At 37.4% G+C, this 21,779-nt stretch overlaps 2 protein-coding genes across 4 annotated transcripts; one reads left to right on the top strand and one right to left on the bottom strand.

The window, feature by feature from the left end:
- Positions 1-833: 833 nt before the first annotated feature.
- mcph1 (microcephalin 1) lies at positions 834-20,816 on the top strand. 2 transcript variants are annotated; one of them, XM_033979320.2, is made up of 15 exons: positions 834-935; positions 1,556-1,617; positions 1,710-1,801; positions 1,875-1,993; positions 2,076-2,157; positions 2,246-2,357; positions 2,526-2,657; positions 2,730-2,804; positions 3,056-4,192; positions 5,355-5,455; positions 6,798-6,835; positions 7,306-7,468; positions 7,550-7,627; positions 19,359-19,596; positions 20,234-20,816. In XM_033979320.2, the coding sequence occupies exons 2-15, from the start codon at positions 1,581-1,583 to the stop codon at positions 20,284-20,286; spliced, it is 2,457 nt and encodes an 818-aa protein (XP_033835211.2). In that variant the 5' UTR covers positions 834-935; positions 1,556-1,580; the 3' UTR covers positions 20,287-20,816. The 2 variants fall into 2 exon arrangements, with proteins under 2 accessions (XP_033835211.2, XP_055083416.1); XM_055227441.1 differs by having other exon boundaries at positions 834-1,128.
- On the bottom strand, positions 7,991-16,685 carry angpt2a (angiopoietin 2a). 2 transcript variants are annotated; one of them, XM_033979601.2, is made up of 9 exons: positions 16,119-16,685; positions 12,786-12,941; positions 11,463-11,584; positions 11,151-11,389; positions 10,639-10,778; positions 10,006-10,107; positions 9,590-9,756; positions 8,973-9,103; positions 7,991-8,428 (listed from the first exon to the last, which is right to left on the bottom strand). In XM_033979601.2, exons 1-9 carry the CDS (start codon positions 16,383-16,385, stop codon positions 8,256-8,258), a joined length of 1,497 nt encoding a protein of 498 aa, XP_033835492.1. In that variant the 5' UTR covers positions 16,386-16,685; the 3' UTR covers positions 7,991-8,255. The 2 variants fall into 2 exon arrangements, with proteins under 2 accessions (XP_033835492.1, XP_033835494.1); XM_033979603.2 differs by having other exon boundaries at positions 10,639-10,766.
- Positions 20,817-21,779: the final 963 nt, after the last annotated feature.

The raw sequence follows: 21,779 nt of genomic DNA, 5'->3' as shown, positions 1-21,779 counted from the left end.
TATTAGTTAATTCTGTTTCAGACATCTGTATGGCAGCTTTTGAGTCTTCACTTAATTTTGTGCTGTAATGTAAAAAGACTACATTTTTCAGTTTTGTAACCATTTTTAAATTATGCTGTGAGACAATGTGCCAATAAAATTATTTGGTGAATAGTAATACTAATAATAGATTATTATTGAGATGTTAAGAACATATCAAACACATGAGGCCAGGTTACTAAGCTTAAATGAAAAACTATAGCCTGTTACGGCAGGACACATTTCTTTGTCCAAATAAAATAACCTACTTTGTTGTAGATGACACAGAACAACATGGCCATTGGTAGTTTTCAGATTGGAGAATGTGATGATGTCATACTCCCAGATGGGGGGCAAAAGCCAGTTTCCCACATTGATTACGTTGTACTTTGCCATGAAATATTCAAAACGTTAACACACAAATGTTGAACCTAATCATTTCTGTTAATGACTAGACTAAAAAACTCACTATATTACAACAAAAAGATGCAATTTAACAATATTAATTTTAGTTGACCCCCATCTGTATTGAATAGAATGTTGTGATGCCATCTGAAACCAGCAATACATATAATATGTCTTATAGAACCAGACTTTCAGAACCAAAACCTACCTACCTACCTTGATAAAATAAAGGCTCTCTCCCTCTCCCTAAAAGCCAAAGTCATTTTATGTAGTGTATTTAGTTACTTTCATCCTAGAGAGCGCATTTTAAAGCAAAATCATCCCACTTTCCCTGCACCTTTTTTCTTTCACACTTGCTCTTCTCTTGAGGACAGGGGGGAGTGACGCACGCACCACGCACGCAGCCTGCTGTTTCCCAGGATGCACCGCGTTACAAACGGAAAGCGCGAACGATGCGAGCCGTAGTCAGGCTTTGTTTTGTAAAACAACATTTTAACACAATTACCATCACAGTAAGAGCATGACATTTATAACATGTCGTTTCTTTATTATTTTATAGTATTATATTGTCATTATTTTGCATTTGCATGTGTGGTTTTGATATAACGGACATTTTGGGGAAGTGCTCGTTGCTAGCTGTTTCTTCTTCGGCTGCCAAAATTAGCATGTTTATGAACAGTTAACACAAGACAAAAGTCATATCAGGTAGGATTATCATGTTACACCCTTCAGAAGCCACTGCTGCATTGTAATTGTTATGACAACTTTTATTTGTAGAAAGTCTGTGATCGTTGCTACTTAAACGTTAATATACACGCCACAGAAAACCAATCCTGTTACTGTCATTAACATGGATGACAATGTAATTTGGTGTTACAATACATGTGTTGTCAAAATAATTACACGTTAACTTGTGAATGGGATGATCAGATTTTAAAAATTAAATGGGCAAAAATAGGGACACCTGGGAGATTTCTTGTATATAACTGGGACAAATCACTGGTTCGGGATAAATCCACTGGGACATGGGACAAATGGCTCAAAACTTGGACTATCCCGGGTAAACAGGGGCATCTGGTGACCCTACTTGTGAATTGACTTTACTTTCTCCCTCTGTGTCTGTTATTTGTAGCTAAGTGTACCCCAAAAGGCCTCTAATGGCCACCAACAGCACCATCTCTTCAGTTCTGAAAGGTAACATAACTATCACATATCATATCACATTATTGTGTTTTGCTTGGATTTAAAATGTACTTTTATTGTAAGCTACATCTCAATGTTTGCAGATGTCGTTGCGTATGTGGATGTCTGGTCGTCAGACAAAACTGCAAATTATTCAAAACCATTTGTTCAACAACTACAGGAAATGGGGGCACAGGTATGTCCGGTAGCTTCTGTTTATTAATGCATTTCCTTATGTTGCGCCCGTACTGACTGTTTATGTTTTACAGGTGACAAAAACATTCACCAAACAAGTGACCCATGTAATTTTTAGCCATGGGCATCCTGCTACTTGGAGGAGAGCTAAAAAGAGTCACGTGAAACTTGTCTCTGTTCTGTGGGTAGGCAGGTACATGTAAAACTATGAAAGAGTGTTTTTTTATTACAAAGACAATATTGCAGGTTTGAACTATCTATATTTCTTATTTCAGGTGTTATGATGAGGCAATGCAAGTCAATGAGGATTCATTTCCAGCTTTAAATGAAACCAACCCAGTATTAAAGAATAAAAAAGTGAGTAATTAAAACAATGAAGTCATTAAACATGTATTTACATATATGGCATAAAGCAGGCCATTAAAACAGTGTTTTGTATTTTTAGCATCGATGCATGCAGCCCAAAGATTCACCTGAAAGAACCCCTGACAATGACAAACGCATCAGAAGAAAACTGGATAAAATGATAAAGGACCTCCCTCCTATTGAACCTCTGGGTTAGCATCTGTTTTCTTATTGTTTGTAAAACATCTTTGAGTGTCCAAAAAAGCGCTATGTAAGTTCAGTGGATTATTATTATTTAACATTTGTCTTCTGTACTAAACGATAGTGTCCATAAACTTGTACTGTACTGTGCTGTACTCTTATTTATTGTTTTATTATAGTTTCAGACGTTTCACCAATTATTATTGATGAGGAGAATGGAATAATTTACAGTCCAGCTTTTAAAAGGTCTGATTACATGGCACAACGTTTAAAGGATATGAAAGAAAAGCATGAAAATATTTCTCTTACAGGTAAATGTGGCTGAAACCTTTTACAGTTTTTATTGACAACAAAAAGGATGTTATGATTATTGTTTGTTTTAGCATCTCAAATGGTGGAAAAGCCCTCTGGACTGGAGCCTTCTCTGGGGAACTCACCAACTGTCTTCAGTCATTCATGTAAGCATGTCATTTACACTCTAAAGGTTTAAAATGCTATATAAAACTCATTCAGTGGTTGACCGTGTTTATGAAGTTCTTTCATTTAAATCCTGGAAAATGTGTTTTTATTTGTGATGTGAATGTTGTATCTGCATATTTAGATCATTTTCCTCTCCAACCCAAACAAAACCATAATGACCTGAGCTAGAATGAAAAATGTAAATGCGGAGACATAAGTAATCCCCAGTACTTTTTTGTTTTCTTTACAGATGGGCAGTCGGACGATGACTCTATTCTCTCTGTCGCTGAAACTGGGTCTGCAGCTGTATCTCCTGCTAAAGAAGAGGGAACATCACTGCCCAACATTAAAGACCATCGACATGAAAGTTTAAGGACTGAGACAACACAGCCCTGGATGTCACCCTGCAGTCAGGTGCAGTCAGTGAATGTACATATTAGTCCTGTGAAATATCCAAACTTTGAGGAAAATGAGGACGAAGAGGAGAAGAAGAGACAGAAAAGTTCAAGAAGGGCATCAAGAAGAGTATCAGTGAAAAAAAACAGTACAGAATCACCTAAATGTATTTTATCTGACAGCAAAAAGTCTGGTAAGAAAGTCAGCAGGAGGTCTACAATCAAGTCTCCTAGCCCAGCTTCAAAGGAGCTCAAAACTTTAAGTAGTGAGAGTATAAGTAAAAAGGGACAGGAATTGACAAAAAGAAACAAATCCTTCACAGAAACAAAAATACCGGAAAATGTGAAATGCACTGTTACAACTTCTGCTGCTGCTACTAATCTCTCAATCAAAACTACCTCTCCAAAAGAACACACTGAATCAAAACTGACCCCCATTTTCTCTGCCTTGGTGCGACTCCCCACTGTACCCTGTGAATCACGCAAAACTGTGCCTTGTTCCACTGATGGAGATGATGATGTGTTTGAGGACTATTTCTCTCCTGCTTACCTCAGGCAGAAACCAAAAAAGGCCTCTTTTTCTGGCCTATCTGCAAAAACCTTTCAACTTCCATTTGAACTGGACTCTGACTCAAAGAAAAGAAAACCGAGAAGTGAGAGTGCTGTGAATGAAACAAGCACTGGTAAAAAGAAAAAACTGGAGCAGAGCACATTACATTTAAAAGACCTTGATACGGAGGATGCTTCTGAAAGGCTTTCACACAAGGAGGGAAATAAATTGCTGTCTGACCTGGCTAGTTCAAGTGATAATTTAAAACAACTGACCAAAAAAAAGAGACAAAGTGCGTTGCAGTTCACCTCTATCTGTGCAGCACAAACCACGCGGGACAAGCAACTGCCGCTCTCCGCCAGGAAAACAAAGTCAGAGGAGAGTCCGGCTACTTTAGAACTGCACAAAAAACCTGACAGGAGTCTAAAGAGCTCTGTAACAAGTGAGTAAAGGCCCACAGATCAACACAACATAGTAACAGATGTGGACCATGTTGTAAGGGAATGGGATTCAAATAATATAATCAGTAGGGCAGCATCTAACAATATTTAAGTAATCAACAAGTAATTGGTACATTTTTCGCTTAGTCATCAAGTCACATGATTGTTTCTTTTGCACTCTGAGGCATTAGAAATATATTATCAGCCAAGCAAAGGTTTAAATATGGTAACTGGAGGCTTCTAAAAAAATATTTGTCAATAAAGTGCATCATTACTGGAAATCTGAAAATTGTTATTTTGTTCACATTTTTATTTAATACCACTCTTTAAAACACATACTAAAAGATTTTTTGGAGTGTATAGTCTAGATTGGATGATGCATCAATACAATAATAATCAAACAATGGTATCAGATATTGGCGCATATATGGATTTTTTTTCATGGGTCAGATATTGATTCCAAGATATCTTTTCAGTCAATATCTCATTTTGGCTTATAACTTAATAATGAAATGAATTAATATGAAATCAGACAATTTACTGGCCAATGTTTTCTCAAAGCATCTTGTAATATTCAACTTTCTTCAAAGCTGTTCTGTAAGTACAGCTACAAAACACATTGGATAGTTTTTTTACCAGTAGATGTTTGCGTTTAAAGGAGATAAATTATATTTTCAGTCTCGGCACTGATATCAGTTGGTGTCGGGGATTGACAGATACTTAAAGCGAAAGAATCAACATCAGTATTGAAACAGAAAAGGCTGGACCAGTGTATCCCTTGTCTAGATAGCCATTACAATGATCAAAATATGGATACGTTTGGTTTTTTTTAACTATAGTGCACGTCATATTTAGTCGATTACCGGTAATCATTGCTCCCTAATAACCTTTTATACATGAATAAAAATGCAGCTTCGTGATGTAAAGTGGCCAGTGCTCATCACTGTGAATTGATTCTAATTTTAATCATTGCCATAAAGAGTCTTTTTTCCATCTTTAGATTAAATTTTATATTAAAGTATGGCTGTTTTGTGTTTTCATTAGGTATTTAAATTATATTTGTATTAGTTAAAACATTGCAGGGGTTGGGGGGTGGCAGATCAACATGATATAAAATGCAGCACTCCCTCTGACAGCTGCACCGTTTGTTTTTTTTAATTGAAGTTAAAGGAAATGAAGATCCAGTTGCCAGTGGGTTAACACAAACTGAAGAACAGACTGAAGAAAAAGGCATAACTCTCCAGACAATGGTCCACTCGACAAAGGTACAGATTTTCACTTTTACACTTCTACTGTGGTTGCATGACCATATTATGAAATGGGTTGGACATATACATTGATATAAAAGACTATTTACTGGTTGTGGTTGACCCAGAAAAACAGTAGTAAAAATAGTCTTTGAATTTCTGTTTATACAAAGCTGGTCTGTAGTTCCTTGAGCGATAAATAACAGCTATATAACACATTTGGGTCAGTTTTTAAAGAAATGATTGCAGTTTTTCATCACCACGTTGGTATTGGTTGAAATCAGTTATTGACACATACAGATGAAAAAGCTGGATCAGTGCATCCCTACTTATTAGTTGATGTATTGAGTAAAAAACAAAAGTCCAGGGATGTAAATTGTGCAGTTTTATTGATAAAAAAAAAATAATTTGTATTAAGGACATTAAGAACATCCGAATACATACCATATTTTGTAGCAATGCAATAAATCATGCTCTTCTCATCTCCCAAAAATAATTTAAATATTGTTATATGCAGATTTTATGTTTTATAATGACCTGATTTGTTTGTGCATTTAATAAATGGAAAAGCATTATCTCTGACCACATTTTATAATAACAAAGTTTGTTTATATAGTAAATAAACAGTATTTACAAAGTGTTATGGGATGACACTATTTGGCATACCCAGACAAGTAGTTCTTTCTTGTCCTGGGGGTTTCCTGTGTTTTGACTTTGTGATGTAATGCGATGTAATGTATCACTTCCTAGCCTCTGAAATGCACCTGGAACTCATGTGACTTCAACATCAGAAGGCTCAAAACAACATTATTTCATCATTGTCAGATCACATTATAATGTAAATCCTTAACAGTTTTGCTTTATTGCTGTGGTGTGGAGAGCCCCAAGCTTTCTCTAAAGTTGGCTGCCCAAACTCCTGTTAAACATACGGTAGTCTAACACTTGTGCCAATTAGAGTTTGTGGTTGTGGAAAGCTGTGCTGTGCCTGTGGATTGTTTTGGCAGCTCTGTGTGAGCAGTGGGCCTTAACCCCTGACCTCCAGCTGCTGCGGCAGATATGAACGTGTGGCAGGAAACAGAGCAACGGCCTGTTTACTGCTGCCGCTCAGCTGTTTGTGCTGCCGTGGATACGAAGAAATACAGCTTTAGATTCTGTGTTATGAGGGTTAAACCTAAAAACTCACTTTAAATTGTACTGTTTCATGTTTCACTTATTTATTAGACTTCTGAATGCAGTACTTTGGATTATGGCAAGGCAATACAATATTTCTCCCTCTATTGACTGATCACAATTTTCAATTTGATTTTTTTTTTAATTTCTTTTTCTCAACATATATATGTTTATCTTTGTATCTGGAAAGGTGGGAAGAACACTGGTCATGACAAGTATGCCCACAGAGTAAGTAAGCTCTTAATCCTTCTTCGTCATTAAACCCACACTTTCTTTATGCTACTCCCACTATCCATTCATTATTTATATATGTCAAGTTGTAACAAGTACTTTGGTGTTTCCATCGGGATCAGTAAAGTCTCTCTGGGTCTCTGTCTCTCTTGTCTCTGTCTTTGTCTCTCTCTGCCTGTCTGTCTCTATCTTTTCTATTACTCTGTCTCTGATATATCTCTATCTCTGTCTGTATCTATCCCTGTCTATATCTCATTCTTTTTCTCCCTCTATCTCCCTCCCTCTCTCTGCTTCTCTCTCTCTTTCTCTCTCTCTGCATCTATCTATCTCTATTTTCTAAGCTGCTTTAGTATCAATTTACACCCGATACTATTCATTATTTCGTTATTTGAATCAGTATAGTAATATGTGTAGTAAGTATTTTCATTGGCTTGCTATTATATTCATGTTTAATTTCATTTTTGCAGGAAGCAGGGCACAGTGGTTCAGGTGGTCAAGGCTTTGGGTGGGTTTACTCTTGTGGATGAAGTCTGCGAGAGCACGACTCATGTGGTGTCAGGAAGTCATCGGAGGACCCTGAATATCCTCTTGGGCATCGCTCGAGGCTGCTGGATTCTGTCATTTGAGTGGGTATGTCAGAGAGCAACATGGTCACACTCAAGGACCACACACATCTTTTTAATTAGATGTTTTATTTTCTGGGACAATCAGATTCTTTGGAGCTTGGAGAAAAGGCAGTGGATCCCAGAAGAGCCGTATGAACTTTCAGACCAATTTCCTGCAGCACAGGTTTGCAAAATGAGAACTGCACTAACTGATGATACAGAAAACCAAAATACAAACGTTTTAAACTTATATGGAAGATTAAAGGTGAATAAACCTAAACAGAAATTGGAAAAAAGAAAAAAATAATATTTATTAAAATTATATTTATTAATGAATTATATTCTCTTCAGTACACAGACATGGAGACTCACTGTATGTTAGAGAAATTACCTTGATGAAGATGTGAGACCAGAGTTCAAAACTAAATACTAGACAACATTTTGGATAACTTATTTAAAGTTAATTAAGCTTTTCCTACATGTACTTTGCAAACCGTTTAACATATATAAATACAAAAATATACACTCATAGACAAAATGCTCTACAAAAGTATTTTACATTCTTAAATAATTTAGTGTCTTGGAAAATATCAATCAGTAGTAACTTAGCAAGGCCATCTCTGTACCATTTTCTACATCTGAGCAGCATATTCATTCCTATTGCCTATTTTTTGGTAGACTTGATAAAATTGTTTACAAAAGACTTGCAGTAGTATTACATAAAGTTCACAAATTACACTCAAGGAGCTTTGTTTGTGTTAATGAAATGAATGTCCTTAATCCTTTGGTTGGTTTCGGTCTGTGTTCTGGTGTCAGAGAGAGCTTGAGAAGTCCACTGGTCTTATCATCATCGTTGTGCTTTTCAGTGAGTAACCAGAGCCTTTCCAGTAGTACCATTTGATTCCGTTGAAGCGGTTTGAGTTCTGGCCCTGCTGGTAGTACATCCCATTCAAATTGGAAGGTCCACAGGCATCAAACCACCAACCTATGAGAATAAACATGATACAGAAAATTACAATTCAATACAATTTATCCAGAAATTCAATCTGGTTCACACACACAATTTTACCCATTTCAAGAAATTATTTTTGTTTTAAAGAAAGTAAAACATATATATACATTTCATGATTAGGCATTAACAAGGCTGCCCTGTTGATGAGTACTGTATTTATACTAGAAACAGTTGGAAAATATAGGTAACTGAGAATTCAGGATTGACGTTATTTGGTCGTCTCAGAAAATGGCCCGATAGATGTTGGCAGCAAAGTGGTTTTCAGGGGAATTCAGGAGGAGGCTTCAACCTCAAGAGCAACATGAACAAGAGCCCTGTTCCCAGCCTCTTAATGTCAGCTATTGTTGGAGCTCTGAATTCTCAAAGTCGGGAGGTGATTAGCTTAATTCTGACTCTGCTCCTTGGCCAAAAGCCCCTTTAATACCTCTGAGAATATTTAGGTGTGACAGTGGAAGCTTTTGGGCATTATTGATAGTGTAATGTGTTTTCCTCATGGCCTGATCGGAGCGTTTCTTACCTCCGGTTGTAAGTTGGGAACATTTGCAAACACACTTGTCGTTGTCCGCGTCCTTTGTACTGAACTCACTTCCTGGCTGCCCGATGCTGCTGATTTTCCCTGCAGTTCCACTGTAGCCTTTAAGGTGTATCCTGTAATGTAAAAAAGGAGGCATGAGAAGGCTGCCATGATTCCTTAGGCTAAACATAAAGTACAACTTCTCCATTATTATAATCACAGAGCCCATTACTGCTTTGGTGTTAATTGGAAGATAGTTTTGTGACGTTAATTGCCTTTTTTAGTGTAATCTGGTTTCTAAAAGTCTATATTTACTTAGGAAGTCTTCATGTGGAGTTTTCAATTTCAATTGGTTATCTGTGACTAAATAAGATATATTTTAGAGACTAGAGTTGCTTTGCTTGCACGAGGAAAAAGAGGAGAAAAAACTTTTGGGAAAACAATGTGTGCTGGAAAGCAGACTTCAAAAGCACCGAGTGTGATAAGAGAAAACATTAGAATTGCTGATGGGCTTCTGGTTTCTTATTAAGTTAATGCTAGAGTTACCTGAAGCACAGATTATACAAAACACATTTGCAGACAACACAGAAAACATTTCCTTTGATGTTGAAAGTATTCACCTGTAATTCTGTTCCTCACTCTCCAGTGAAAATTGGTCATACTGTGATAAGCCAGAGTTCCCTTCCCAGTCGTTCAGTTGAAGTCGTAATTTGTAGGAATGCACATTTGTTAGTTTGTAAACAAAGTCATTACCAAGCCAGTATTCACCGGACGGTTCTCCAAAACCCTGCCAAAAAATAACCAAAAGGAATATTTTTATGAGGAATGTATAAAAAATTTTGAATAAAAAAATGACACATCCATAAATCAGTTTTCAACCTCTTCAGTGATAGAGCAAAGGCCCACTATTAAAAGCGTTTTCAGACACTCCAATGTCCCACTTTACTATTCTTCTCAAAACCAACTGGGACATTTCCAATTGAAGTTGGAGAGAAAACCGTATCCAAGGTTTTCTACTGGAAGAATTTGCGCTCACCTTTTTGTACTCCTGCCACGTACGGTGAAAGTCAACATGGCCATCAAAGCGTTTTTGTATCACAGTCCAACCTCCTCCATCTGTCTCCATGTCGCAGAAGGCCTTCAAACACAATTTACATAAGCTTACAGGACCTCAAACATGAAGAATTCTACACATGTCTGCTTGAAATAAAAAGTTAAAGTTATCTTTTAGTAAAGGTGTATTGTGCAACTTTTATGGTGGAGAATATGTCACCTGCTTGTTTCCATGGAAATGTAATTGCTTTGCCTGGAATGTTCCACAACATGGCAATAAGCTTGTCTATCTCCATGGAAACAAGTAGGGGGCACCACTAGGCCAAGTTACAGGTCAGATCTAAGGAGAGGCAACGCCACTCAGTAAATGAATGCTTTTGTTTTTTACTGTAAGCAAGATCAAATCACATGTAATTTAATAAATGCAAGATTGAAACATTCAATGCTATTTTATGGAATATTTGAGGCAAAGCAATAAGATCTTAAAGCTTTTTCTTTGTGCATTTCCAGTTTGACCATAACCACAAATCGAGCTGTGCAGATGGATGTAGTGTCTGGTGTCTTTCATACTGACACATTTTGGAATATAAACACAGAGATGTTGTATAGTTCTCACCTTAACCTCTTGTGTTGAGTCTGGGAGAGTCAGAGTGTAGACTCCACTTTGAGTATTGCCCGACTTAAATACAGCAGCACAGTCAACATGTGTAGTTGGAATATCTTTCATCATGGCTGTTTTGGTTTCTGCAAGAATGTCTTTGGAGTTAATGATATTGAGATTGTTTTAGTAGAATGCACATAATTGAAATCAGAACTGCTAAAGTAATAAAAGAATCACATGAATTTTAGAACATTGTCTAAACTAGAGTGTTTAATACATAATAAGATGGGGCATATTATTGTTTGCAGTGGAAATACATTGTTTAAATAACTGTAGTCTTGGTGATTTGCTAATTATGATCAGTCTAATAGCAATTTCGATTTGGTTAAAATTAATCTTGTAGCTACAATTGGCTTTGCTCAAGGTTTTGTGGGGCTCATATTATTCAGAAGATAATTTAGTTGTTGTGTTTTAAAATGAAATCATTTTTGTGATTGATTGGTTATATATGAATGTGTCATACCCACCAGATAGTGTTCCCATGGCGATGGAGTGAATGAGGCTGTTGACAGAGTCTAGGACTTGTTGCTGCTGGCTGTGCAACACGGTGTTGTTGGAGGACACTTTGATCAGCTGTTGTTGGAGTTGTCCAATCACTGCAGTTTGTCTCAGGAGCAGAGCCTCCAACTGCTGCTTCTCCTCACGGAGAGTCTTTAGTTCCACCTGCCTCTGCCCCTCCATCTCCTCCACCCTCTTCTCTAGGTAACTACAACAAGTCCTGGTTAATAAGGCTGTGTTCTCTCTATGGGCTAAAATGAACTTGAGGAGGATGATCTCACCTGTTCTTGTCATTCAGTTTGTTTATCTCATTACTTTGGACTATAACTTGTTTTTCTAACTTGCTGGTTGACAGCGCATTTTCAAGTAGCTTCTTCTCGAGTCGAGTTGTTTGACTAATTACCTAAAACAAAAATAGTTGTTTAGGTAGTTGTTGAGGTAAAATTGTGTTTCAGAAAATATGCAAAATTTGAATCCCAATACCTGTGCTTATTATTCTAAGAATTTTCAGTTTGCTTAGCAGCTTATAGGGTTGTTGAATCTATATTATCAGGCTGTTTTTGTTCATGCATCTCTGTGGATGTTTGACACGTCTCGTCAATAAGATAATTTTATTCTTGTTCAGTCCCGACCTCTGTATAGTCATGAGTTTGCACCATTGCATTGCCAGAGAAATTAACAATTCAAATCAAAAACGGTTTCAATGGTAAAAGGTACTCAAAATGGTGCCTATGAATAATAAGAAAACTGTCCCAAAACTGTATAAAGAGTTGATAAAAAATGCACTAAATATATTTTTTGCCAATGTCTTGCTGACAGAAAATGGTGTTTGCTATAGGCACACAGAGCACCTGCCACAATGCCAATACGCACAATTGACTGCTTATTTGAATGTGTACAGACAAGCAGTTGTTCGTAGTTTCATAGTTTGGATTCTATTGAAAACTTTTGCATAATCCTTCTGACTTGGCTGATCCTGGTGCCCATCATGCAGTCTATTCATTCAACCAAACTGTAAATAAACACCATTGGCAGTATAGAGACTGCAAACAGAAAGTCCAACAAAGTTCAAAATGACCAGACAAACTGTAATGAGGGAAAGTTTAAATCCATAAAGACCAATGAATTAAACAAAACAAGAGGTTGAGGACCTTGCCTCAAAGTTCGCCGCATGGAGGAACTGAACTCAGCAGAAAGCGGCTGTTTACATAGATCCTGGGTTTGTGTCTGTATCAGGGCTGGTGATGTCTTTGAACAGACGGATGTGTGATTGTGACAAACTGATAGACCCTTTCTGTGGGAATACGACCGTGCTAATAACAGGAAATGCTGTACAGTTGGCTCACGTAAGGTCACTGATGTGTAGCCACAATAATAAACTCACACCATACAACCTGTTTTTCTTTCTGTTTTTAAAACTACCATTTGTTTAATACAGAGGGAGGACGTTTGGCGGAATGAAAGTGGTTTTAAAAATATTTTTGTCCCGATGCTTTAAAAACAACTCTTGTTATGTGTTAACAGGTGCAGCGCCCTATATTTCCCCCTGGCTCTGTGCTTCTATTATTTTCTTTTCTTCATTGTGCAGAGAAAAAACAACTCACCTGCGTCTCTACATTGGTCAGTTTCTTTGATTGCTCCACTGTCTGGCTCAGCAGGCTGGCTCCTATCTCTATCATTGTGGCGGTGTGATTTTGGACAGCCGTCTGTTGCATTTGTACCACGTCGTGTTTCAGACTGTCTTGTATGTAGTTCTCCAACTGAAACACAAATCACACAGTTCACCAGTGTCCAGACTTGTCCTTGTCCGGGGAGCTCAATAAGTTATTAGTGACTCATTACATTTATATGGACTTTATGAACTTACTCAGAGAGATACATTGTCAGAACTTGCTGTCCTTTTCCAATTTATTAGTTGTAACCATAGAGACCTGTAGTTCTTGTATCAATTAAGTCTTTACGTGACTTTGCACTGTGGTCCTTTGTTCTACTTATCCATAAAGAACATTGGCGATTAGAGCTGTCAAATTATTCAAATTTTAATTGAATTCAGGTCCAGTCATTTCAAACTGTTGATGTTGAACTTGGGACTTTTTAAATTGAAAGGTCTATAGCCAGTCGTGTCATTATAACATGTGGTTTGGAGAAGAGTTCAGACTTGGGCAAAATAAGTGTTTTTAACTGTTTTTGTGAATTGAAAAGAGACGTATTGATTTTCAATAAGAAAAAAAATAATACATTGTGATTGATCTGTACAAGGGGAAAAAAAAATACATCTTTTTCCATATTGCTCAGCCCTATTCATGGCTTTTCAGCTTCCTGTTATAAGGTGCCATTTTGAGGAGAGTTGGCCATTCAAAAAATATAATTATTTTGAAACATTAATTGCTATGGCAACAGTTAGGCCTGTCACAATAACACATTTTGAAGTGCAATATATTGCTGAAGCAAATATAGATGATAAGCAATAATATTGAAACCAAACCATAAAGAAGAATTTTCACCCAAAAGATATTCTAAATGTGCATGTATAGGGTTAAAAAAACATGAGCTGCAATAAATAAATGGCAGAATGCAACACTAAAGTAATTGGTTTATAATTTTAGTTTGAACTTCAACCTTCTTCAGTTCAAATATTATCATACTGTAGAAAAAATAACCAAAGATTTTCCACTAGCGCAAAGAAAAAGTACACAAGATAAATATTGACCCCCCCCAAAATGATTATTCTATCTGTAATATATGGAATGATACGTAAATATAGTAAGTATAGTAAGCAACAGTTTTCAACTTTTCATCATTGTGAAATCCATGGATGGCTGATTCATATAGAGATTGTGGTCTATCTCATGCACCTTTTTTGAATGAAACGATTGAAGCCTACACTTGTCATTAAGGTATTTCCGTCTTGGAGGTGTTCCTGAGAGGCAATCAGGTCACATGCCTCGTAAACAGGATGAACTGATGAGTGAGGAGTTACATCCTCCATGACACTGTGACGCGGCCACGGACACAGTCCAATTATCGCGGTCATCTGTGGGACCTTGGGAGGGCATTCGGTGGTTCATGAGAGGCTTTTCAAAACGTCATGATTTTTCTCATAGCATGTTTGATCAACTATTGTGATTACGGCTTGTGTTTGTGGTCTTCCTGTTTGTTTGTGTTTGAACAATTAATAGATGTTTGGGAGGTTGTCCTGTTGACTCACTATTTTTGGCCTTTCTTCTTGTTGTTGACCTTTTCAATTTAATCTTTAATCTTTCTTGCTCCCTTTAAATATTTTTTCTACATTCTCACGCATCTTTCATTTAATTTATTTTTATATACACAGGGAGACACTAATGAGATTACGCAGACTCTCCTTTTCATGGGTTCCCTGTTTAAAATACAGAAAATACAAACAAAAACAAACAAAACAAATAACTACGCAAGTCCATTTAAAACATCTGGCTCATAGGGACAGTTCTATATTTTATGTTTTATACTTGGCATTTTGGGTAATTTCTTTTCTCATACTGACTGATCATGATATTCAGTTTATTTTTTATTTGATTTCTTGTTTATATTTTGTCTTATTAAAAACAAATTAAAATGTCTTTCAAACTTAATTTTACAAACACAAACAATGTAGATGTTATCAGTGCCATTTGACACAAAATGTAGTGTAAAGCGTGACTAGCATTGTCACCTCTCAGCAAGAAGGTCCAGGTTTGAATTCCCTGGGCCGGCTGTGGCTTTTCTGTGTGGAGTTTGTTTGAACTCCCCTCATAGATTTCGGGTTTCATCATTCAGTAGTTTACTTCCAAAGACTGAACTCCATTTCAACCCACATACTCTTACTGACAGGGGATTGATGGTAGACCTCTTGATTGAAAAGAACCAGCATATAACCAACTAAATCTTGATCTCAAGCAAATTTAATTGCACAGTCCTATTTCATACTGTGGTCCGTATAAAAACTTATTATGATGTTACACTTATCCTGAACTTCTTATTTTTTTCCTTTTGATAATTAAAGATTTCTAAAACCAGACTGTTTTTATTGGCCTTAGAAAAATGTCCACTTTATATTTTTGAAAAGGCTTTGATTTGTGAAGCCGCACTTATTTTTGTCTTGAGTTTTGTGTTGAGAGAAGTGGTGGCAGGATCATGAAGAGTGTCTGAGAAAGTGCCCTCTGAGTCCCTCTGTGATGAAGCCGAGTGCCAAAAGAAATGAGCGATCGCGCCGTGGGACCAGCTTTGCTCTGTCTGTCTCTTGGAGTTTGCTCATTACTCAGACTCAGGAGGAGGAGGAGATGGTGGAGACATGGCTGCAACAAAAGCTGCTGTTCAGCTCCTTTTTGACTAAAGTGTGAGTGAAAGGGAGCTCTGCATCCCACTGGCACACACCTGTGACTGCCTTTGTCACTCAACTAAACTATTGGCTCCTTTTGTGCAGAAAATGCCCTTGACATATTTTTGGGTTTGATACTTGTTTAAACTAGTTTCATCAGTGTAGAAGACAGAGTTTTGATAAATTGTCACATTTTAGGAAATTTATTTAATTTAGGCCTGTGCAATTAGTCAAAATTGAGTTTGATCCAGTAGTTTGAAGTTGCCAATGAGTCTTGAGTTGACTTTTGTATTATTACTGGCCCCTGGTTGCAGTTGTTGCAAGAATTAGGCAAAAACACCCAAGTTTGTATTTTTATTGCCATAATGAGAGATCTAAATTGAATGGGGCAATTAGCCCTAAACTACACAAAATCACATTTAATGCACTGCTTTATTGGGCTTTTGCTTAAATGTCATGAAAAGAATCTTTCCTTTGCCATACACTTGTCCTGTTTTTGTTTGAAATTTAAAGAAATTACTCTCACACTTTGATTGTATTGTTACAAAGTTGTCAAGTTAACAGCAGAGCGATATAATGATAATGTGACACTTGATCTGTTTACCTTGAGCAGCCACTGTGTGTTGTTCTCCATGATGCTCTCCAGTTGCTGCAGTCTTTGTGAGGAGTCGTCTTCGTCCATGGGCCCATCCCTCTGCACCGGGTCACTGAAGCTGCTCTGACAGTTGTCCTGCTCAGGGAGGAGAAAGGTGTAGCTGCACTGCCCGTTCTGGATTTGATACTGCCTCTTACCCATGTTACCATCTAAACCGTTATAGCAGGATCCTATGGTCACGCACACACTTAAAGTCAGCACATTTATGACTAACATTTTAGTCTTTCTTCTGTCAATTTGGAAAGAAGAAAGTGTTTGTAGTTCTGTCCCAAGGTAAATCAAAGTTCCCTGGCCTTTTTATGTGTGCTCAGTAGTAGAGTGAGGATTTGGAAGTAGCAGTTCCCTTTAGTTTGACCGGTGCCAGGCTGCAAGTATGAGCCTTTCATCAAGTCCCAGTCCAGACACTTTGTAGAGCTGCCCAGCGCCCCTTTCTGATTAGCCAGAGCACTGTCCCAACCACGCCCCCTCTGTGGCCGGTCAACGAAGTGGAGAATTCTCTCACACACTCGCGCAACATAACAAAAAACACACACAGAAGCACACACATGACATACACTGCTTTGTTATATCCTCCACCAGCCACTTTTGTCCGCGTCACATTAAACTGGACTCAGGATGCAGCTGTCCACCTCCAGTACTCTCAGGGATAGTAAGCGGCTCATTCACGATTTCCCGGCGTACGCACAAACACTTTTTCAGCAGCACAGTCCAAGAAAAATCACCATGGATATAATTTATGTGCTGTAGGATTATTTGTTTTATAATTTCACACATTTTGAACAACTTTATGTATGTAAGAGAAAATTATTCACTTACACTTTGTAATAACTATACTATAATTAGCATTAATAAAGCATGAACAAAGACATGATTCACAATGAACAAATACTTATTAAAAATATTTCAGGCTTAGTAACTACTTTTAGGAGTTACAGTTAAACCCTATCCATGTTGTAGTCACTAAACATTATTAGACCATTATGAATTTGTTATGGCTAATTACCAGTGGTGGAAGAAGTTCTGAATTCTGTTAAGTAAAATACAGATACCAGAGCAAAACAATAATCAAGTAAAAATAAAAGTATCACTTTAAACAATCTACTTAAGTTAAAGTACCTGTTTAAAAATAAAGAGTAAAAAATACACAGATTTTTAGGTCTTATGAAGCTTCAAATGTAGTGATTTTGATAAAGCTTTGTGCTTAATTGTATTCAACAGAACAGAACTGAATCATTTTTTTCTAGCTGTTTTATTTGTATATTTTTGTTTGCTCAAATTATGAACATTTTAAAAATAAATCTGTCACCCTTTTCATTAGGTCTCAAACTGTATTAAAAAAAAAACTTACTTTTTTCAGTCCGATTAAAAAATGTAGTGGAGTAGAAAGATACCTGCTCTCAAATGTAGTCATTATAAAGTGTTACCTATAAATCTTATTGTTGTCTAATTGTTTTTGAAGGACAGAAATGCCTCATGTTTTGCTATAACCTATTTGTATTGTACAGTAGAATAGTAGGAAGCCGGCTGATGTAATATGTTTCTCTAAAAGGAAAATGAACATATTTAAGATGAATTACAAAAGAGGTTCTCGTTGTAGTGTTTTTCAAAGGAAGGAGAGGTGTATTTATAATCTGTTTAAACATTTCACCTCCGGGAGCCCTGTGTTGATTCATTCAATCTCAGAATTACACAAATCTTTATTTGTTTTCCTGTGCTGTCAAGAGTTCACACTGCTGCCTCTAGTTTCAATGAATAACAATAAGTCTACTACTGTTAAAGTTGCACTATGAAACATTTCTGGTGGAATAGTCTGTCACCTGCTCGTCTCATGGATATGTTGTTTTGCCTGAAATGTTCCATTGTATGAAACTTCTCTACCTTGTACCTATTCAGTTACAGGTGTTGTTATTGTTGGAAAAAATACATTAAAAAAAACAACAACTTTGCCTCATGCCGTTGCCTGCGTATCCATGGAGACAATAAGGTTTCAGACCCTTATCGAAAAGTTACATAGTGCACCTTTAAATCAACATCATCAGACAAGCAAATGGCCGTGTTCTTAGTTTATTTTGTTTGCCGCTAAAAGAACAACATGACCTTGTTTCTGAACTTGTAAAATCCATCTGAATGGACTGACTCTCTGCAGTTTCCTGTAATTCAATGTTTTAAAAATTACTTGCGGTGATTCTTTGTTGGTCTATTGTTGTTGGATAATTCATTTTCTACATTTTTTAGATTTTTTTAGACAGACGGAAGTGATGTGTCTTATGATTTTATTGACAAGTTTGGATGAGATAAAATATTAAAAATGACTAATTATGAGATTAAAAATGAGTCCATCACAAATACGGCTCTTGTAGGTGTTTTGTAGATAAAGTCACATTGAATGGATAATGTAAGGATGCAGAGTTTAGAGCTGCCAGACAAAAATTACAGAGGAACAGGACCAAACCTGATTTGAAAATAAGACAGTGCAAATAAAGCTGTTCTAGTCTGAAATGACAAGAATAACTCCAGTCTCCACCTGTTGGAAAGTCTCTAATTAACCCGTGTAATTGAAAACACCTGTGCCTCAGAGCAGTGCTGAACCATCCAGATGTGATGGACAACCCCTCACCCCCGCTGCCACTTTACTTTCTCTCTCTATTTCTTCCTATCTCTCCTCTCGGTCTCTCACTTTGCTTTCTCTTTCCCCTCTCTTGCTTCTCTTTCCTTTCTTTGTCTGTCCTCCTTTTCCTTTCTGTTTCTTGACCCTCACCCTCTCAATCTTTCTCTCTCTCTCTCTCTGTCACCCTCTTTGCTTCTCTGGCTCCCCTCGCTCTCTCTCAACCCCTCCGTTGCTCTCTCTCAACCCCCTTGCTCTCTCTCGCACCTTCACTCACACCCTCTATCGCTCTGTGTCTCTCTCTCTCTCCCTCTCTCTATATATATCTCACACCCTCTCTCTCTCACCCTCTGTCTCTCTGCCGCCCCTTTCTCTCGCTCCCTCATACTCTCATTCTTTCTCTTACATGCTCTCTCTCTCACATCTCTGTCTCTCACCCTCTCTCTCTGTCCCCCTGCTCGCTCTCTCTTTCACCCTCTCTGTCTCTCTCTCTGTTTCTCTCTCTCTTTCACCCTCTCTGTCTCTCTCTCTGTTTCTCTCTCTCTCACACCCTCTCTGTCTCTCACCTCTCTGTATCCCTTTAGATCTGCAGACTCCAGAGACACTTGTCAGCAGGGGAGCATCAGCAGGACCTGTTCCAGGACCAGCCCGTCATGTTTGTGTCCCAGCTCTCCCGGCCGCCCCCTCAGAGCCTCATTGAGCTCATCCAACTCTGCGGAGGAACCGTGTGCAGAACCGTGCGCCAGGCCGGCCTCTGCATCGGGAGGTACAGCGGCAGGACGCCTGAGGGGAGCAGGGTGCTGTCAGAGCAGTGGGTGCTTGGTAAGAACTTCACTAGCATTTCCCTATTGATATCGACTATAATGCCCCCATTTTGTACAGTACAAAAATAACAAATTAAGGTACACAAAGTTGCCCTCTACATTTGACCCTTCAGTGCTCCTGGGGAAACCTGTCAGGAGCAAGAACCCATCTCTAGATTTTGAGCTAGGCTTTTACTAAAGTATATTACCCACTTTGGGTTGAAATAAAAACTGCTAGCAGTGAAACAGATGCAGCTTTTTGCATCATCATATCGTAACTATTCTGTTTTACAAAATAATTAAAACAGCTGTGTAACATTTAAGCCAATAAAGCCCTGCTATGTAACACTAATTTCATTATAGGTATTTTTAGTGCTAAGAAATACCTTGCAAAATGTCTCTGGGAGAGGCAAGCCCCCTCACAATGTGTGTTTCTCAATGTATTTCTGTTCAATTCAAATATAATTGAATAAAAGCTTTATTTTAGAATATTTTTCACCAAAAGTAATTTTTTTACTGCTAAAATAAATTGAACAGTTCCATTAACTAGCCGCCATAGTCTTATTGGAAAACTCCAGGAAACACTGCTGGACACAGAAATATTAATGAAATCATTAGCATTCTTCTGATTTGTCTCATATTTGTTTGTATTACAGACAGCATCACTCATTTGAAGGTGCTGCCTTACGATGACTACACTTTGGATTAAAAGAGTGAATGTGAATAAGAGGGCTGGTGCTTACCTTCAGGGATTTTATCAAAAAGTAAGGATGCACCGATCTGATACTTGTATTGGATATCGGTGACGGTACTGAAAAATTTGCTAGATTGGATATCGGTTTCCAAATATTGTTCATCTGATATTCTGGTTGGACATATAAACTAATGTAGTAGGACTATTTAGTGGTCATAATTGGCCAAGAAAGTCACATAATGTTTGAACTTTCGGTTGATATTGGGTATTGGCAGATACTTAAAGCCATAGTATTGAAATTGGCATTGAAATGGAAAAAGCTGGATCGGTGCATCCCTAATAAAAAATGGAAAACATTTAATTTGTTTAGCATTTTGTTACCATAGGAACCTGCTCCATCTCAGAACTATGATGTGTTAGAAAACAACTTTAAATATCACTGTGAAAATATTGCCTTAACGCTCATTCTTTTTATGTTTAATTTGACTTTTACTATTGAATGTAGTTTATACTGCTGCAGTATCAATAAAAAATTATCTACTCTCAAATATGTTTCTGCCTACTCTGATGAATCTGTTGACCTCATTGAACTGTAGTATTTTTGGAGACATCTCTATTGCCTTTGAGCCAAATGCTGTGACAGCGCTACAGTCTGAGCTGTCATACTGGTTTAAATGGGTGACAGTTGAGATTACTCTACAGTCAAATTGATTAGTGTAACAGAGTCACCTTCCATATTAAGTGAATTTAGGTTATTTCTCATTGTTACGGCTCCAGGCCTTATGCTCTTCCCATTTTATCGTATCAGTCCTATGTTTTGTGTGTGTTTGAATCTCTCCCTTTTCCCCATGTAATGCTGGCTGTGTGAGCCCTCAATGCGGATTGGACCATTTTCCCACCTGCCCAATCCTGTGGCTCACCTGCTGCACCGCCTCCCCCCATTTAAGGAGATTTAGCACACCTGCTCACTATGCCATTCTGTATGTGTCTCAATTTATTTTGTTAGTTAATTTTTTGTCTTTGTGTCTAACTTTGTGTGCTAGTTTAGTTTTGTGTCTTTTTATTTAATCACTTGATTCCATTTGTAGGCTGTGTGACTCGTGTTTTGTTTTGGGAAACTTGTGGTTATGTGTCCCTTAGTTTTGTCACCCGTTTTAATAGGCCTACGTGATTTCCAAGACACAAAACTTGTTATTTGTGTTTGATTTCTTAGTTTAGGTTCTCTTGTTTTGCACATTTATGTAAATATTTTAGTCCACTTTTTTGTTACTTTGTCTCTTTAAAACCACATTTTTTTAAATCTTGTTTTTTTGTTACTTCCCTTACCCAAGACGAGCTGGGTCGTAACAATCATTTTAAACAATAATGATAAATATGAAATCTGAAATTATTGCTTTTGTGTGCTTTTATGCACATACCTGCTTTTTATGTGCATTGTATACCACTGACCTGCGGGCGAAAGGCTAGTGCAAATAAAACTTTTTAATTTCTGACATTGGTATGATCAC

The sequence above is a fragment of the Periophthalmus magnuspinnatus genome, chromosome 15, assembly GCF_009829125.3.
Source record: "Periophthalmus magnuspinnatus isolate fPerMag1 chromosome 15, fPerMag1.2.pri, whole genome shotgun sequence".
NCBI lineage: Eukaryota > Metazoa > Chordata > Actinopteri > Gobiiformes > Gobiidae > Periophthalmus > Periophthalmus magnuspinnatus.
Note: the sequence above shows the minus strand (reverse complement) of the source record. Positions and strands in the feature narration are given on the sequence as shown.

Excerpts from the sequence above, each read along its gene's own strand:
- mcph1 (XM_033979320.2), top strand. The coding sequence starts at position 1,581 with ATGGCCACCAACAGCACCATCTCTTCAGTTCTGAAAG. Across the intron at positions 1,994-2,075 it reads TCTGTTCTGTGGGTAGGCAG|GTGTTATGATGAGGCAATGC; the intron begins GTACATGTAAAA and ends TTCTTATTTCAG. Across the intron at positions 2,658-2,729 it reads TGAAAATATTTCTCTTACAG|CATCTCAAATGGTGGAAAAG; the intron begins GTAAATGTGGCT and ends TGTTTGTTTTAG.
- angpt2a (XM_033979601.2), bottom strand. The coding sequence starts at position 16,385 with ATGTTAGTCATAAATGTGCTGACTTTAAGTGTGTGCGTGACCATAGGA. Across the intron at positions 12,942-16,118 it reads ACACACAGTGGCTGCTCAAG|TTGGAGAACTACATACAAGA; the intron begins GTAAACAGATCA and ends TTTGTGTTTCAG. Across the intron at positions 10,108-10,638 it reads ACTCAACACAAGAGGTTAAG|GCCTTCTGCGACATGGAGAC; the intron begins GTGAGAACTATA and ends TTGTGTTTGAAG.